This window comes from Brachionichthys hirsutus, chromosome 18, assembly GCF_040956055.1.
Source record: "Brachionichthys hirsutus isolate HB-005 chromosome 18, CSIRO-AGI_Bhir_v1, whole genome shotgun sequence".
Classification (NCBI taxonomy): Eukaryota; Metazoa; Chordata; class Actinopteri; order Lophiiformes; family Brachionichthyidae; genus Brachionichthys; species Brachionichthys hirsutus.
Genome location: NC_090914.1, coordinates 1315709 through 1335508, shown reverse-complemented (window position 1 = coordinate 1335508; position 19800 = coordinate 1315709). Strand labels below are relative to the sequence as shown.

Here is a 19800-nt window from a genome sequence, read left to right as displayed (position 1 = left end):
GAACGTAAAGGCTTGCAGGTATTTTGAAGATTGTAATATTTAGCCGGTGAGTAATATATCAGAAGCTCGTTGTGTCTCTGCGTGGAGGAAGCTCTGCCTCTGGTTGGCCATCAGATAAAGGCAGTCTGCCTGGATGACTGATCGTCGGGCTCTGCCATGAGAATAATGAGGCTAATTTACGCAGCAGATGACCGATAACTCCGGAGAACCTTCGTGGAGGAGGGAAAAATGCAGCAATATCGCAGACGCTTTTAATCAGGACTGGCGACTCATGTCAGAGGACAAAATAAAGAGTTCGAAAAGACACGTTCAGTTTGTCTCATAACACCCATCAATGCTTTTTGGATATGGAATCATGTCCTTAGTCATTTATTTTTTCTGTGCAGGTTTAAACTAATTATTAGAGTTAGCAACAATGAAAATAGTCACGAGTTGGGAGCCGGAGTGTGCCTTTGCGAGCGGTCGTAGATGCTAGTTAGCACCAGCGGAGGCTAGTTAGTGGTATTGGGCTCATTTTAACCCCTGCCTCTCTCTTTTTTCCGGACAGGGATGGAACCTGGAGTGACCAGTGGACCCCTTGTCAGATGCGTTTCAAGGTGGACAACATGAAGGAGGAATTTCAGCTTTCCCTGATGGCCGGAGTTCATTCCATCAGAGCGCGTGCCATGAGTCTTGATGGCACCTGTTTGAATTTGTAAAACAAAGGCGAGACTTTCCCTCCTCCTCCTTCCATTCCTCCTGATCCCGTCACCGACGCGACTGAACTTCAGACTGTTAACCACGACGACTGTTCTCCTGCTTCTGCCCCGGTCCCTTTTTGAAAACATATTTTTATAACAAATATTTAATTAAAGTTGATCTCATCGGTCATTGTGGAGTGACCTCCACCCAAAACTCTCGGCCACCTTTGGATGAAAACATTTCGCCAGCTATGGATCTTGTAGGTTTTTCTATCGGGCTGCAGGTGTTTCTCAGCACGTGTCTGGGACTAGAATTTCTCGGGACACCGGGACAGTGGGCACGCTACCTCCGCTGGGACGCCAGCACCCGCAGCGACCTCAGCTTCCAGTTCAAGACGGAGGCCTCCGAGTCGCTGCTGCTCTACTTCGACGACGGCGGCTACTGCGACTTCCTGCAGCTGTCGGTGGTGGAGGGCCGACTCCAGCTGCGCTTCAGCATCGACTGCGCCGAGACCACGGTGGTGTCGGACAGACCGGTGGACGACAGCAGCTGGCACGCTGCCACTCTGAGCCGGTATAACCAGCGCACCGTGCTGGTCCTGGACGGCCAGGCCAAAGCGGACGAGGTTCGGCCTCAGAGACAGTTCATGAAAATAATCAGCGACCTGTTCCTGGGCGGCGTGCCTCTAGACATTCGCAACGGCGCGCTCACGCTGCCTACGGTGAGAAACATGCAACCCTTCAGGGGCACAATTACAGACCTCAAATACGGCGCGTCGCAGCCTCTGTTCCTGGGGAGCCTCAAGGTGCCCCTGGAGTCGGAAGGGTGGTGCTCAGTGAACCCGTGTGAGAATGGCGGCACGTGCTCGGTGGTGGAAGGCGAGGCGGCGTGCGACTGCTCCAAAACCGAATTCAAGGGCCGCTACTGTAACGAAGGTAAAGTCTTTCTCATTCACTTTGAAAGCTGTTTTATTTTCCCGAGCCATCCCACCGGCACGTGGGCCGCCGCTGTTCTGTCAGGCTTTTATTCCGCTGGTCTGAGATCTGCCTTGACGTCCGTCACCGGCGTCTGTAGCAGGTTGGGTTTGTTGCCTCTCCAGTCGCTGCTGCTTATTAAACGGCGCGTGTGTCTCTCAGCTCTAGAATCAGAGAGACAATCTAAGTGTGGCTAGCCAGCGAGGCGTGGGCTAATGACCCGGGTCCTGCAAGCGGTGATAAGGATGCCTGGAGAGAGAGCTGAGCGACCCCCCCCCCCCCGAGCCCCCTCTTTCATCCAATCACAGGACGACAGATTTTTATACCGCATCCTTTTTGCCGGAGCTGTTTTGACACTACGTTTTAAAAGGGAGCCCGTTACTGCGAGGGAAAAGAGAGACTTTAAGAACGTTGGACTTCCTGCTATTTGAACGTGAACATTTAGCGATGATGCTTGATTGGTGGTATTTTGTGACGATGCCGTTAGCACAGGTAATTGATTCAGGCACCTCTGGGGCACCTTCGGTACTTAATTATTCACAATCAATACTCATTCTCCAGGCCTTCCAAACCTGCCACTGAGGAGTACACAGAAATCCACCTCCTTATGAGATAATCAATAACACTTGGATAAGAAAGTTATTACCCCCCCCCCCCCCCCCCCCCCCATCTGATTAATTCCGATCAGAGGTAATTTATCTGAATATTTTTGTTGCTATCTGTTTTCTCCGTCTGCGACTTCGGAGCGCTCCCAAAACGTCTCAAATGTAGAATTGACATTCCGTTTGGCGCGAGTCCAAATCCTCGGCACGCAGACAAAGGAGCCGGTAATCTGGATTTCTAGATTAGCCTTGTGGAGGGTGGTGGGGGGGGGGGGGGTTGGTGCTGGTAACCTCCCTGTTGGTGCCTCCTCTTCAGCGGCGCTCGTGCGTGGCGAGCTGCTCCGGTAAAAATGGCGACATATGATGCGTGTGCAAAGGGGCGGCGTTCTTTCTTGCTGTCGCCGGTTCTTTGTCTGTTTCTCTGTCCGCGAGAACTCAAATAGTTCTGGATGGATCTTCATAAAACCTGCAGGATACGTTGGGAATGTTAACGGGAAGAGTCAAGAGATCCTGGATTCTGGATCACTTTGAAAGTTTCGCTAACGATTGACTCTGATTCACTTTCACTTTTCATGGTTGGTGTATAAAGACACCAACCACCTTTTGGTGCTGATCCAGATCACCATGTGGACGGTGGAGATCCAGTTAGGATGGGAACGAGCTGCTTGGGGGAGGACTGTGCCCTCTGAGTGATCTTATAGCTAAACATTTATTGATCGCATGTACAGCCTGGTCTCTCGCTCTGCAGCCTGAGCAGAGAGACACAAAGTGACAACATGTCGGCTCCATGTTTGAGTTCATTATACTAAGAACATTAATAAAGAGTTAAAAAATAAGAGAGAGAGGTCATTCCTGGGTGAGTCAGAAGGAATAGTCGGAATATTTACCTGCACGACATTCCAAGAAAAGGATATTATTTGGTGTGAAATGTAGAATTGTACCGCGAAAGGCCTTCAGCGCTGATGAGGGTTCAACGGGGAGGAATGTGACGCTCTGAACAACAACAACAACGACTACTAATTACATTACTGCCGTGCTTTTCTTCATGATGCATAAAAACCGGTATCCAATAAACTGACAATGATCAATCAGTAAATGCTAAAAACAGTTACAAATGATGCTGAACTCTCGAGTCCCCGTTCACAGCCTGCGGGAAACGGTTGCGCTCGCAGCAATGAGTGAAAGCAGAATCTGAAATGCCTCATTAATCGCTGCACTCTTCCACTTTATCCAACACATCATGAATCATCCCTTCAAGTAATCCACTTTGAGCTCTAATCCCTCCTATCCTCCCCTCACCTTTTGGGTATTGAATTAAGAGGGAGTCAGACTCTCGCACCCGACGACTCAGGCCCTAGATTATCTTGTAGAATTTTGTGGAAAAAAAAGCAAATCACAGAAACGCCCCAAAACTTGAAGTCATTTAAAACGGCAACTTTCTTGCCCGAAGAAAAACGAAATCCATTTTTGTTCCCTCTGCTTGATCTAAGAAAAAGAGCACACAATTTGTAAAAAAACCCATTAATTTTTGTGTTTCTTAGAGCCAGAAAGTTTTAAATTACTTCACTGAATGGACGTACTTCAAGACTGGCCATTCCAGGGGTTGTAATTTCTGGAGATGCACCTGTCTGTGGAAGATAAGATGAATATTTCATCGTAACTTCAGCATCTTCTCCTACTGGTCACAGATCAGTCTTGCACGTACCGACATGCAGGACGCATTGTTGTCCTTGAGGAGAAATGTTGTTGTATTATCTGCTAAAATTTAAGTAGCCTAGACCAGCTGAGAGTGAAAATATTACAGGAATACAACAAAGTATTTAGGCGTGAAACGGCTAACTTAATTACAGTTTGTTTTAACCATAAACAGACAGAAATGACGGGTATGTAATAATTAATGTGGCCGAATATTCTTATTTCTAGGGCATTTATTTTCCATTTAGAAATCTCCTCAACTTCGTGGAAAAGACACAGATTTGAGTCTTTATAAGATTAGCCCCGCCCCCCCCCCCCCACCGCCTTCCTGGAGACCATTTGACCGTCCTCGATTTAAGAAGCATTAATGCACATCTGATTGACCTCCATCTGCCAACACGTTCAATTACTGTATTCCCCTCGAAGAATGTTTGATGCATCAAAGTTAATTTATTTTTATTAATTTTGCTGCTGGTTCATTTGCATGTTTAAGTGAGGCTGCGCATTCGTCAACGATCCAGTGTGGCAATGCTTTTAATAAGGATCATAGAAAGCAGCCGGGACCCTCGGGCAGGATCGTCCTTCATGCTCTGCGTTCATCTCTCCCTGCATGATGTGGATGCAGCAAGTAGCAGACTGGAGGGATTCGGTGGGGTGGATCACGTCATTGTGAGTTGAAGTCCAACTCCATGATGCGGTTTAGGCAAAGAAAAGGACTTTGCTTCAGGTCAGGGAGAGATTAAATCACCCTGACCTGCTCCGTTTGTGGCTACGTTTCCTGAATAAATGTGGATCTGTTGACAGTACTGTGAAAAGACATGCAAATGGCCGCGCCCACTGCCGCCCATTTGTATGCTCTGACGGGTGTATTATTTGCATGATAGTGAACATGCAAGTGAAAAGAGTGTTTCTAATGTTGCCCTTCTTTGCTTGTTCTCTCTCTCTCTCTCTCTTCCTTCCACTGCAGCGGTCAGCAACAAAACGCCAGGTGAGTCTGAATGACGAGCAAAATCTAGCTACATGAAATTCGTGGCCATTATGTGCAGAGCTGCAGATTTCTAGACGGGTTAGAGCAGGGGGGGTGGGCAAAGTTTTTGACTCGCGGGCCACAGAGGGGCGGGGCCAGGAACAGCTGGATGGAGCGTTTGTGTGAACTAATAGAAGTGACGTCTAAAGGCCGTTACACGAAAGGATTTGAACGACGAACGAGGTTTAATTATAATACATTTTAATTTAATGATATCATTTGGACAAGTTGGGCGGGCCAAATTAAAGAGCCCAAAGGGCCGTACATGGCCCCCGGGCCGTAGCTTGCCCATGCCTGGGTTAGATCATTATTTGAGTGATGGTATGGGCTTGGTGACGGGTGAGGGCGAGGCTGCTGTTGCATCATGGCTGAACAGACTTTAGAAAACACAAGTATATCAGGAAGACGCAGCTGAAACCGAGCCGAGAAGCTGCCATCGTTATTCTTCGTGCTCATCTATACAGCCAAACTACTCAAAGTTTTATTCCAGACATCTGGTACTGAGGAGATTCATATAAGATGTGAAATCACGGTTAAGCTAATGTAAATTTAGTACGAGTTTATTCCGTTTTTGACTCGAGTTTACGAAGGAAAACTTTTACCACTGTATGAAATGCTGCTTTAATACTTTAACGCACCTCGAGCTTTGTTTTGGTAATTTTCGATTAGATGTTTGCTAATCCGCTCGTTGTCCTGCGACCTGCTGAATTTACGTTGAGAATTTTATTTTTTGCCGTCTCGGCGTCCGCTCCCTGTGCTGACGGGCGGAGCTGTACTTGAATGCGTTTCGGTACTTCGGAGCTGTACTTGGATGCGTTTCGGTACTTCTGTCATTGTTTCTTGTGAAGGAGCCTCCTGCTTCGCCACAGGACGCTTCGTCGCCTCACTGTGTCCTGATGACATGCTTTTTCATCCACGGAAAAACATGAATCATCACAATACCAAAGCGTATTGAAACAAAGTGTGAGCATTTCTCAAGCGTGCACCTTTCCCTGTTTCCCTTCTGTCTCTCGATCCCTCTACTATTTTCTCAAGGCCTTGCACATATGATGGCAGAACAAGGTATGCTTTTACCTTTTCGCTCTAACTCCAGTGTGCATCTGCATGTTTTGGCGTTCAAGTGGTTGAATTGTGATTTTCTTGTAGCTTCATAAATGAATTGATTGACAAAGCCAAACTGCAGTAGCCACATATTTGCAGTATGTGTCTTTGTATATATCGTCTCCTCTAAATTCACCATTTATGTGTGATTGGAACCGTTTGGCTTTGCCTCCTGCTCTTTGTGTTGCTGTGGCATGGTTAGGGTTGGGCTGATGGAATATGTCATTAGTGGGGGGAGCACCCCCCCCCCCCCCGCACTAAATAAAGCAGTTTGAATTTGGAATACGTGTCTCACAGCTGTGAGTTTGACTGACGTGCATTCTCTGGTGACTTGAGATCTGGTCGTCTAATCGGTCCTTCATTTGGTGAAAATAACCACAAGCGTTCCAGGATAGTCTGCTGGGAACGTTGGAATCCAACCCTTCCCCAGCCAGTGTTTATGCAACACCTGGCTGTCTGACTAACTTGGTGTTTAACTCTTTCAGTGCCATTGACGTCTAAAGGCGTTTTTTTTTACCCCAAACATTCACTGCCAACCCTGACTTTTGAAATCTGCCTCTCTTCAACGGCCAATAACGCTGGAACGCAAAATGGTAGGAGGGCACCTTTTTTTCCTGCTGGAAGAGGAGACTTTAATCTTTCATTTGGTACAGTCGGCGAGGAAAGAATATTCTGTGGGGCTTGGACAATCGGGCAAAATGAGTGAAAACTGCGGCGCTCTGCATGTAGCTGAGTTGAAAATGGCTGGCACTGAAAGAGTTAAGCTTTGGCGGCTCAACAGCAAACATGGTGCAGAATCAACGGCCCGGGTGCAGCGCCTTAAGGTGCATGGCGTTCTACCGAGCTGGACGAGGCAACAAGGCGCCACGCCGCTCGACGTTGCCTCACCTGTTGAGAGGCGGCCTTCACGATGGACTTTAAGATGCAGCTTCACCAGCAGCTCTTGGCTGAAGCACTGCACATCAGGTTTTCACTGTGGATGCCGGCCAATAGAAATTCCGCAGGCGTCGCCCAGCCCTGCATGTCTTTGCTACGAGTGTTCCGTGATGTACAATGCGCTCGTTGTTGCTGCACGCCGATTTATCCACATGTACATTGATGATCCAGAATCCGAACTCATGTCTCTTCTTCTTCTTCTTCTTCCTCTCCCTCTGCCTCTTGGGGCTGTGGATCCTCCATTTGTTTCTCTGCTCTTCTAGCTAAAAGCAAAGGTACAGCTTTTTCAAACTCCTTGGTTTTCCGCCTCTATGAAAAGCGCCGGTTGCTCTGTGAGTGTTTGAGAGCTCTAATGTGTTCACTGAATTGTTTTTAGTGTCTCTTCTGTCATGCCGGATAATTAAGTCAGCATAATTGAAGTAGATGGAAAAAAAAGAGTGGTTCTGTTTTGTTTGTTATAATTCTTACAGTTATGCTTGAATGCTGAGAGGTTTGTGGATACGTTTCCACGGGAACACGCCTCTCCCGAACGTCTTTCTATGTGAGTGCAGGATCTCCTCCCAACGCTGATCTTTACGGAAGCACAAACAAGCAGCAGGCCTCAAACCAGAAATCTGAAATGAGGAAGCTTTTGGCAACGGGGTGGGAAAGTACAAAGAGGTCAGGACGTGACAGGAAGTCTCTGTTGGCCTAGACTTGTAGCAGAACAGCTAAATACTAAAACTGCATTCACAGCATCACGCTATTTTGAAATCTACTCTGATTTTGCAGATTGTTCGGTATCCTAACGTGTACCCGGGTGTTTTCCTCATGCTAATGTCACGCCGTGCTTCGTGGCACGGTGAAGGACTTCCCCCCATTCACAGAGCCCAGCTTCCACGAGGTCCCAGTGAGTCCTCCTCCCTCGCCACCTGTCTCTCTTCCTTGCTGCTGTGTCTAATCCCAGTGAGCTGGGCATTATTGGGCATCAGGTGACCCCCCCCGTCTTCTTCTGTGGCAGGCGAGACGCTCCATCATGGTTTTGCAATGAGGAACAGTAGCAGATGACGAGAGAGAGAGATACAAGGATATTTTAAAATGCCGTCATCGTATTTCACTGCCGGGGGCTGAAACTGGTTTTTTTGCGCTTGCTTTGTAAATATTTTTTGGAGATTATGTTTTTGTTAGACACAATCCGCTCCTGATATCCTCCTCCTGGATGCTGCTGATTTACCGCTTCTGACAATTTCTGGGCATGTTTACGTGACGTTTTTGCCGGAAATGGAGAGGAAAGGAGGAAATTAGTGAGAACAACTGTTGAACTGAAGAAGGAAATAATCTGCAAATATGGAAACGGCGTCCGTGTCTGGGATCTCGCCGCAGGACGGGACGGAGAAATCAACGATTTCGGCTTTACTATAGAAAACTGAGCTAAAGAGAAAGAGAAGGAGAGTTACCCAGTCATTTTATGCAGGGGGACTCCCTTTCAAAGCAATAGCCCCTCCCCCTTATCCCAAACCATCTCAGTTGGGTTTAGGTCATGTGACGTAGGACTCCATCACTCTCCTCCTCGGTCAAATAGCCCGTACACACTCCGGAGGTGTGTTTGTCCTGTCAAACATGTATTATGGTCCAGCCGAACCCAAACCAGACGGGACGGCTCTGGTTCAGCTTTGAATGTTAACCTTTACTCCAGTTAATCCCAGGTTTTTGAACCGCTAACTTCTTCATATGAAACGGCAATGCCGCTTTCTCAACAGTTAAAGCGGTTAAACAAATATGATCTCCTCCCAAAGTCATTCTGAATTATATACCCTAGAACAGACGTGTTGGGGGTCGCTGGTCTCGGCGTGTGGACAGTTGTGTGTTGTATGCCTGACTGAGTGCTGGTAAGCGAGCCAGACATGGAGAGCGGGGGCCGTCCAGGATTGGGGGGGGGGGGGGGTTGCCGAAGGGGCAAATGGAATAGGTCAAAACTTAGTATTTAGTAAAACCTTGGAGGTTTTTGTCATTTTTTAATTTATCACAAGAACAAAGCAGCAGCGTTTGAGGTGTCACGCGGGTTAAAGGAGCAATCCACACAAAAATGGATATTCTATCAATATTACTATTACACATACTATATTATGTGTCTTCATTAATGTATTTCTATATTTAAGACAGATAATGAAGAACTGTGTTTTGTGTATGTATGTGTGTATGTATGTGTGTATATATATATGTATATACGCATACAATAAGATTAATTGGCTTGCTCTTTAGTTTTCTGAATTGTTCCTTTATATACTCCTGATATGACAATCTAAGAAACAATTATACACTGCATTACTAAACCGTGAGACATTGCCTGTCGCCAAATCCTGCAAGTAAAAAATAGAAGTCAATGTGGGTACTGAGCTATAATGTAGTTTTGTGTTCGTATTTGTATTTTTTTTTAAGGCTTGTGGTTGTGGACATTTTGGGACAGACTTCAGATGACTGTAAAATTAGCCTGTTAAATGTTAAAATTCAAAAATTATATTAGAAAACAGAAAGTGTTTCTGCAATCGTGAGTTGAAGAACTCAAAAAAATAATTGTGTGGCTCCGCCTTGGAAACCGGGAATATTGTCTCTTTTTGATGGTCACAAAAAGATATCGGTATCCAAGTGATACCAGATCCCAACACTGATCCCTGTGTCAACATGTGTGTGTGTGTGTGTGGTGGGAGAGAGAGGAGAATGAAAGAGAGGGATGCATCACGCAGATAAACAGCTGGTGTGTGTGTGTGTGCGTGCGCGCTCACAATAGCAGAAGCTAACATCGCTGTAATAAAACAGCAAAAAACAAGTCTGTCCGACTGTCGCAGTTGACGGCTGAACCTCAAACTGCTATAATATAGATCAGGGGTCCCCAAACTACGGCCCGCGGGCTGGATCCGGCCCATTTCCACATTTGGCCTGGCCCCCTGAACAATACCAGAGACCCAAAATAGAATTGACTTATTTTCCTTTCCATACAACATGAGTAGCCTCCCTTTTATTTTTAATGATGGTCACATACGGCCAGAAAGTTAATGTTCCGGTGCTCCGTAATATCAACTTATTACATAGTAATTACTTTGTAATAACAGGGCGAGTTTCCTCACCTCCACGGTGGCATAGTTGGCAGCACTGTAGAGGGGGGCAAAATGGCCCTGGTATCGAATCCCACTACGGGAATGAGGTGGAGCAGGGGCAACAGGGTAGGTCCAGGGCACACCTGAGCGGAGTGGAGTGGACCAGTGGTCCAGTTCACTCCGCCCAGGCAAGGCCCTGGGCCTACCCTGCCGCCCCTACTCCACCCCCACTCCCACAGTTGGATGCGAACCCAGTTCCTCTGGCAGTAGACCGGTAACCCTACCGACTACGCCACCGTATAGGTGAGGAAACTTGAGGTATTACTAAAGTCGTACCTGTCAAATAATAAGTTGATATCTCAGACCACAGCCTGTTGTTGTGTTGCTATGGTGTGCTTTTTCCTTTTGTGTTATGTGGAGTGGGCGTGTCTCCGACCAGGTGACGTCGTACTGGGTTCAAAACCAGTGCCTCTGGTCTAAAGTCAACAATGCTACTGTCTATTTATCCTAACGCTTGATGGGATGACATCAAGGTGGTGTAGTGGGTAGTGCACTCGACTCCCAGCCAGAAGGTCCTGGGTTCGAAACCAAGGCGTGCAGCGTGCGCATTTTATACAATAATTTGAGGTTTGTTGTTTGCTCCTCTGCAGCTGTATTGGATCAGCTGATTGATCCAGTCGTTCTTCACCTCTGCACTTCCTGATAGTGCTGGAGAGAGACTGAGTTTGGGTGTGAGAGGCATTGCGTGTGTGACACTCGATTCATGTCACTGTGTGTAGTTGTGACAGTGAGATGAAGCCTAAACTACAGCCTGCCTCCACATTCGGCCCCTAAATGTTTAGGCACCCCCCCCCCTGCCATCGTCACACTTTTCCTACAAACTGGCCCCGGCCCTCCATCAGAGAAGGGAAAAGTGATGTGGCCCTCACAGGAAAAAGTTTGGGGACCCCTGGTTTACAGTATCTTCAAGTTTCATGATTGGGCCTAATGTAATATCATTGCGAGTGTGTGTGTGTGTGTGTGTGTGTCTTTCCCACTTTGACATGTGTGTTGATTTTTTGTTTTGTAATTGGTTCAAGGCGATGTGTGAGGGGGCGGGAGGCGGAGCTTACTGATCCAATTTCAACCTGGATGTGTGTGCGTATACAGGTATATATATATATCTGTGTATATATATATGTATATATATATATCTGGAAGCCATCCATCAGAGCCGCTGCGTTGTTCCACACACACGACAAAATGCAGCTCATGCGTCTGAAGATGTCAAACCTCTGTCGTCCAATCGCCCCAGAGCAAAACGCATTCCGGCTGCAGAACGCTCCCTCGACGACATTTCAGAGAGGCGGGTTGTGGGGGGGGGGAAACAAGGACACGCTCCGGGGGGGGGGGGGGGGGGGGGGAGAAAAACATGGCGGCAATCTGGGAAACGATTAAATCCAGATTCCAAGCGACAACATTTCTCACCGCCCCCCCAGGGCGACTGACACTGGTAGTGGCACAGAAAGAGAGATGGAAGGAGGGGGGGGGGGGGGGGGGGGGGGGAGATGATGAGCGAGAATGCGCTGGTTATCTTAATTAAATGGAAGTGTGTTTTATCCTCCTATTGATTTCTGCCTGGGGGGCGATGTGTGCGTCCCAAAGAGAACTTTGGAGGCTCCATCTTTCACCCGCGGTGGACGTGACTATTGTCCACGGAGCCGAGCGCTGCGGAACCACGTGCACACACACAGACGACGTGCACGAGAGAGAAACACGCACACACGGACGACGTGCACGAGAGAAACGTGCATGCCGTATTTGCAGAGGTGTCTGTTTGCGTGGACGCTGTGTGGATTGTGCGTCTCGTTGTGGTTTTTGCGCCGCCACTGTGCTTTTCTATTTGGCCCTTTGATCTCCCTCCTCCCCCATTTCATTTCTTTATCTCTCCATCTACCTTTATATTATGTCTTTCTCTTGCCTTTTTTTTTCTCTCCATTTCTTATTTTCACTGTGCACAATGTGGTATTTAGCCTCTAACCTCACTAGTATAAATGGGCTGCGTGCGTGCACGTTCATTGCGCGTGCACGCAATGAGGTTGGTTTTGTTTTTGTTTTCAGAGGTTTTTCTGACATTTACCGCATGCACGTGAATAAAATAATCCAGAGAGCGGAGAATAAAAATCACCAGAGAGGGAGATGAGAGAAGCATTTGTGTTTGGCATTCTGAGAAGTGAGATCTACCTCAATGTTATGCAGAATGCATTGGCTCAGATAAGAGAAGTCCATTATGTCTCCTGCAGAATGCAAGTGGTAGATACTGATGCCTCGAAAACCGCGAGGTCAGAGGTCAGAGAAGAATCAGAAAGGGATCAATATTTGTGTCCTGTCGTGAGGGTTGAGTTCTCAGAGGATCTGCGGTGCTCGGTGGCGTTTTGGATTTGCATCGTGACAGTGACACGGCGATGGAGATTTATTCCCTATCGCATTGTTCCCAGTGGCTGCTCCACTTTGATTAGTCCGTCAGACTAGAAAGACGACGCGAGTGCAGACTTGCAGCTATCAAAGCAAGCTGGGCTTTCAGAACCCCCCCAGCGGCGCCGCAGGATGACCCCCCCCCCCCCGTGCTCCTCAGCGCGGTGCTTGCGTTTTAGTTCTCCGTTGTGCTTGACGGGCGCGTAGCGTCACCCTTCCTCTTCCTCTTCCTCTTCCTCTTCCCTGCTGATCTGTCCTCGGTGGGGCCTCAGCTCGACGCTATCGGCGCCTTCATCGGGTCTGCAGCCGGAGGGCAGACATTATCTGCACGTTTCGATGCCGCGGGTCTCGTTGTTCGTTTCTGTGTGTGGAGTAAAGGATGTCTGTGTGTCGTGTCTAGGGTGTGTGTGTGTGTGTGTGTGTGTGTGCGCGTGTGTTTGGCTAGCTTCCCTTGTGTAAATTAATGGCGGTTTTCTCAATCATTTAAAATAGTGACTTAATTACTTTGACCTCTCTTCAGCAGGGGGGGGGGGGTTAATCGATTCTACTTCCTGTTGTCCTGTTCATTCCAGCCTGGCGTTTGTATTTTGTGGTTCATCATTCATCCACTTTGTAATCACACTTTGATTGCTGCAAACTGCTTTCTTGACTTGCGTGTAACACACACACACACACACGCACACGCACACACGCACACACACTCATGGAGTGAGTGATAGCTCTTGTGCCCAATTCAAGAAAACATTGAAGTGGAGCTGAAGTCAAACTAAAGACAATAAAACGTGTAGCAGACGCGAACGCTACTCCTCACTGGGACGTCGCCGTATATCCTGTACAGTAAACTCGACTTGACGTCACGTTGTATTCAGAACGGAACCCTGAGGAATAGAAGGTCCAGGCCCCGATTCGCTCTCGAATTAAGATGAAACCTCTAAGAAAAGAGTTTTTTATGGATAAAGGTGTAATAACACTGAGGTGTAATAACACTGAGTTGTAATAACACTGTGATCCGATCAGATCAGCCCCTTCAACTAAACACAAGTGCTAGTGTGCTGTACCAGTTACCGACATGACGCTGATGTTCAGTCAGAGCAGGTCTACGACGATGGAATAACTTGGATATTGAATTGAAGTTGTCAAAGTATAATTATTTTTAAAAGAAAGTATGAATATGAGGTATTTTTAAAGTATGCACGTACTACCTACAAATGTATTTTGTTTGAATACCTATAGAGGTTGCGTTCATGGAGGTGTTTATTCTGGGCAAACTCGTTATATGACAGTTGTCAGATGATCTGTTGGTGAAGGGGGGGGGGGTAGGATTTTATAAGTCCACACTTCATCCCACTCCTTTTGAGCATCCTAAACATGTATATATGTTTATAAAAATGTGTTTGTTTATTTTTTTACTTTATTTTATTTTAATTTTGTCCATTTTGAGTTTATGCCTGATGTTTGATGCTCAAATAAGTAAATACATAAATAAAGCGAGAACAGGGCGAGGAAAAGGCTCGATCGTTCATCCTGTAGCGTGAAAACACGGGAGAAACGAAGTGAGTAAAGACCCTGCACTCTCAGGAGAGCCCCCCCATGATTGGCGTGTGTGTGCATGTGCGTGTGTGTGACACTGTAACACACACGTGTATTTAGCTGCAGTAACGTCCGTGCACGGATGCAGGTGCGGCGCTCATTTCCTCCGACGCTGCTTTGTTGGATTAACGGTGGAGCTTTGCTGAATGACTGCTTTTCATGAACACATCGCCTGAGTCAATCTGATCACTGATACGGTTGGTTTCCGAGTGTGTGTGTGTGTGTGTGTGTGCTTGTGTGCGTGTGTGTGTGCTTGCACAGCAGATTATTGTGGTGGGCCCTGGCCTTATCTCTGCTGGCCAGTCTCTCACTGTAACATGCCACTCACATGACAACTTGGGGGTGGGGGGTGGGTACTGTTATCTCTCTCCCTCCAGATCCTCCAAAATTCCCTAATTTTGTGGCGTTGCTTAATTTAATCTGAGGCAAGATTTCAGAAGAGATGCGTAAATAATGAATAATAATAAAATAAATAAATGAAAATAACTAATAGACTTCTGTTTTGACACGGCCTGGATTATTATCTGATCGCTTTGCTTCAAGCTCTCTGGTTTTACCATCATCAAACTGTCTTGACACTTAAACATATTTTTATATCTTTAAGTGTTTTTCTTTAAAATGTTTCATCAATTCCTTTCATCCCTGCCTCCGTTGTGTTTCTGGATGCTCCTCCTGTTCAGGAGGAAAATTGGGAATTGTGGGAGAAAGAAAAGACGGGTTAATGCGGTGTGGCTGGAAGGCGAGCCAATCTAGGAGGGGGCCCGTGTGCCGTTCCACATCAGTGACTCCCACTTCAGTTCCACCCCCACCCTCAGCTGTTCAGCACCCGTCCACACACAAACATGGAACATACGCAGTACTTTTGTACTGCTTCCCCATACATTCTACTACCTACGTGGTACGCGAGTATCACAAGTGTGGTAGATAAAGCTTGATGTCTCAGATCGCTGAGAAGACAGGACTTCAATCAAGCTCTCATTTTAGTCATTGAGCCTTGACTATATATACTCATATATGTACTTTGTATATATGTATATAAAGCAGTTCTGAGTTACTGAACTCTCAACTCCTGGTTTTAGAACTCTGGCACTGTAAATGGGAAAAATTATGTTACGATGAATTTAGGGAAAGTCAAAATACAATAAAAAACAAAAGCGCATTTTGCTAAACTTGGCTCGAGAAACGGGAAAAGACTGCTGCAGCTTTTTGTATTACACTATTTCAGATCCGTTTCCCCCTAATCAAGGAAAAGTGGATTATTTTGCCCATTTATCATATTTTAAGAGAGAAAAATCCAGATTACCGCCACTTCAAAAAAATCCAGCTAAAACCTGAAAGACTTGTTTTTGTCTTTTCTCGTCACCATCTTGAATGTTTTGATGAACTTCCTCAAGCAGCCTCCAACGAGTTTACTCTGAACGCCGGTTCTGCACCGCGTGGTTCTGCACGGGATGGTTCTGCACCGCGTGGTTCTGCACCACGGACAGACGTGGAGGCTGAAACGGAAGCATGGCGTGAGGGAGGTGGGGGGAGGGGCAGATAGTGAGGTGATTATTAGTGCCCCCTGGGGCCTTTGTCTGGGCCCCATGAGAGAAAGAGGTTAACGCCACTTAGCCTCAGGGAGGCCTGCCAATGTCTATTGTGTGTGTGCGTGTGTGCGTGTGGCTTGCGGGTGTGTGTGATTGATGGGCTTCCCTGCCACGATCCAAAATCACTTACTATTTTCCTCAACACATCACCCCCCCTCCACCAGCCCCCGTCAGCGTCACACTGGCACAAAGGCCGGGGTGTGTGTGTGTGTGTGTGTGTGTGTGTGTGTGGCAGCAGAGCGCTCCTTTGCTCATGGTTCATCGTCATGTTTGGTATAAAATCGAGTGAGTCACATTTTCTGTCTGTGCGTAAAAGAAACACACACTTTGCATCTGAAATTTAATCTGAATTTTATTGCACTTTTGGATTTTGCAAACAAAATGTTTTTCCAAACAATTTTATTTTGGACTTCCTGACAAGCATCCTGCATTTGTTATATTCTTTATGTGAGGTTTTATAAATATAATAAAAATGTAACTCTTTTAACAACACAAGCCCCCCCCCCTCCAAAAAAAAGGAAGTGATTTTAGATATTTGAAATTCATTTACTTGCTATTTAATGCATATTGAGCAGGGGTCCCCAAACAACCGCCCGGATCCGGCCCATTTCCACATTTGGCCTGGCCCCCTGAACAATACCAGAGACCCAAAATAAAATGTACTTATTTTCCTTTCCATACAACATGAGTAGCCTCCCTTTTATTTTTAATGATGGTCACATACAGCCAGAAAGTTAATGTTCCGAAGTTCTGTAATATCAACTTATTACATAGTAATTACTTTGTAATAACAGGGCGAGTTTCCTCGCCTCCACGGTGGCATAGTTGGCAGCACTGTAGAGGGGGGCAAAATGGCCCTGGTATCGAATCCCACTACGGGAATGAGATGGAGCAGGGGCAACAGGGTAGGTCCAGGGCACACCTGAGCGGAGTGGAGTGGACCAGTGGTCCAGTTCACTCCGCCCAGGTAAGGCCCTGGGCCTACCCTGCCGCCCCTACTCCACCCCCACTCCCACAGCTGGATGCGAACCCAGTTCCTCTGGCAGTAGACCGGTAACCCTACCGACTACGCCACCGTATAGGTGAGGAAACTTGAGGTATTACTAAAGTCGTACCTGTCAAATAATAAGTTGATATCTCAGACCACAGCGTGTTGTTGTGTTGTTTTGTGTTGCTATGTTGTTGTGTTGCTATGTTGTGCTTTTTCCTTTTGTGTTATGTGGAGTGGGCGTGTCTCCGACCAGGTGACATCGTACTGGATTCAAAACCAGTGCCTCTGGTCTAAAGTCAACAATGCTACTGTCTATTTATCCTAACGCTTGAGGGGATAGCACCTAGGTGGTGTAGTGGGTAGTGCACTCGGCTCCCAGCCAGAAGGTCCTGGGTTCGAAACCAAGGCGCGCAGCGTTCAGGTTTTTTACAATAATTTGAGGTTTGTTGTTTGCTCCTCTGCAGCTGTATTGGATCAGCTGATTGATCCAGTCGTTCTTCACCTCTGCACTTCCTGATAGTGCTGGAGAGAGACTGAGTTTGGGTGTGAGAGGCATTGCGTGTGTGACACTCGATTCATGTCACTGTGTGTAGTTGTGATGGTGAGATGAAGCCTAAACTACAGCCTGCCTCCACATTCGGCCCCTAAATGTTTAGGCCCTGATATTGAGTATTTGTCTGCGCTTATGAACTGCATTTTCATGGAACAATTTCCAGTGTTTGTACAAATATTTTAAATTGATTCGGAGCAATCGTTTCAATTCCTTCACTTTGGACTAAATTAGCTTTTGCAGGTTTATACCAGAAAGAGATTTTTATGTAAATTGTGGCATTTACTAGAAAACACTTTTGTAATGTGACGTCGCACACTCACACGTAGATGACAAGAGTTCTAATCAATTACTTCCATCCACCGCCCCCATACCTTTTACTTAATTTGAAAAGGCTCTTGGATTACTTAGCTAATAATGTGTATTACGACCGTACTTTATGTTTATTTTTTTAACTCATTAACGTTTTTTTTATCCCAAACATTCACTTCCAACCCTGACATTTAAATCTGCCTTTCTTCTATGACCAATAACTCCAGAACGACAAATGGTAGGAAGGCACTTTATTTTCCTGATGAAAGAAGAGACTTTCATTTTGTAGGTTCGGGGTTTGCATAGTCATCAGAGTAAAGAACATTCTGTGGGGCTTGGAAAATCGGGCAAAATGAGCAATGGCCCAGATACTGAGTAGGGGAGCAGAAGAATGGCGTGACAATAAGACGTCCATCCGTCTTCTTGTAGACGAGACGATCGCAGTCGTCTCATCTAACATCCATTTATCCTACATGTGGGCTGCGGATCTGCTGGAGCCCATCCCAGCCGGCTACGTGCACGAGGTGGGGAAACACCCCGGATGAGACGCCAGCTTGTCGCAGGGCCACGTGAAAGACAAAAAAATACAAATATCACCGAAGCTGAATTGGGAGGAAGCTGGAGAGAAACGGGGAGAACGGCAATGAGACATTGAGCGTGATAATTATTTTTGTCCCCACGAAATAAGAATTTAAACTTCGACGTTTTTGCCACGTGGCCTAGCGTGCACAGAAGCCACGCCCACATCCCGACAGAAGCCCGGTTGACTTTGAGTGAAACGTAATCTGCAGACGAGCGCCCGATTGGCTGGCCTGACGGACCGGACAGTGACATGGCCTGACAGAGTCTGACAGGCGTCTCATCAGCCTGACCCGAGTGTCTCCTCATTAGGTCGCAGTGTGCGTGAATGATTGGCTCTGCCACATCTCGTTGTTGGAGATGCGCGGTGGCGGCGGCGGTGGCAGCGGCGGCAGCCACTTTACAACTGTCCTCCAGGAATGAGTTTAGTGCTGTGATTAGTTTTGCCTGGTGTCACCTGCCCCCTCTCAAAATGCAATTATGTATTTGAGTTAAAGGACAAACTGTCCATCCCATGATTGCAAATCGCAGAGAAACGGTGAGTGGCAGTCGAAGAGGAGCCGCAGGGCCACGCCACGAAACGGAAAGACAAGCGGCAGGAGAAAGAACTGATGAGAGACAGAAAAGAAAGGAGCAAACCGTTACAGAGATCACGACAACGGACCGGCACGTAGAACCGGTTCCGGATCGCCCAAGGCGAGAATGAATGCGGTGGTGTCTAGAAAGGCGCTGGATTTTACAGAAGGCTTCCCTGTGCTCTTCCTCGCGGGTCTTCGGTAACACGCCACTTCCTGACGATGGTTTGTCACTTCTTTTTTTTTGAAGAAGAAGCTTTAAAATCAAACGCATCAGTTGAGATTTTGGGTTGAAGTACCTCTCCAACTCATCCTTCCTTCTCTCTTTTATCTTTCCGATACACTCACGCCCTCCTCCTCCTCCCCGCTATACTGCTCCTCCTCTGTTCTTCTGTAACCATGGTGACCGTCAGCTGAGAAATGGCAACCGTGGCCCTTCATTAGGTATCAACACAGGCTCTGACAGCCCAGATAATAGCCAATAAGGAGGTGTGTGGTTGTGTGTGTGTGTTTTTGGATGGGAATGGGGGGCGTTTGGGGATGTGGCATTATGTTGGCAGTAAATGAAAAGCCCCAAGGGACGAAGCCAACCTTGCTTTCATGCTTCAGAGAGTTATGGCTCTGCATGTCTCTCTGTGTGTGTGCGTGTGTGTGTGTGTGTGTGTGTGTGTGTGGGGGGGGGGGTCATCTCTTCTGCATATGTGGAAAGATAGACACACATGAATTTACAGACAGCGTTCTCTCTCTCTCTCTTGTTTGTCCAGTCAGTAAAATCTCCGCTGATGGATCCATCATAATAAAAAAAGCACCCAATATAGTAACAGTTCAAGAGAGCAGGTAGAGGAGAATCTAGAGAAGTGGAGGTCTGCTCTAGAAAAGAGAGGAATGAAGGTGAGCAGGAGTAAAACAGAGTACATGTGTGTAAATGAAAAGGTCCCAGGGGGGACAGTGAAGCTACAAGGAATAGACGTAAAGAAGGTCGAGGACTTCAGGTACCTCGGGTCAACAGAGCAGAGTGATGGAGAGAATGTGGAAAGGAGGTGAAGAATCGTGTGAAGGCAGGCTGGAAC

The 19800-nt window shown here is 46.9% G+C and overlaps 1 protein-coding gene across 1 annotated transcript in view; it reads left to right on the top strand.

Annotated features, from left to right (window-relative positions):
- Positions 1-931: 931 nt before the first annotated feature.
- The window catches only part of nrxn3a (neurexin 3a), a 63853-nt gene continuing 44984 nt past the window's right edge, over positions 932-19800 (top strand). Inside the window, 2 exon segments of the mRNA XM_068751992.1 lie at positions 932-1616; positions 6015-6045. Of these exon segments, the coding sequence (XP_068608093.1) occupies positions 932-1616; positions 6015-6045 (716 nt within the window).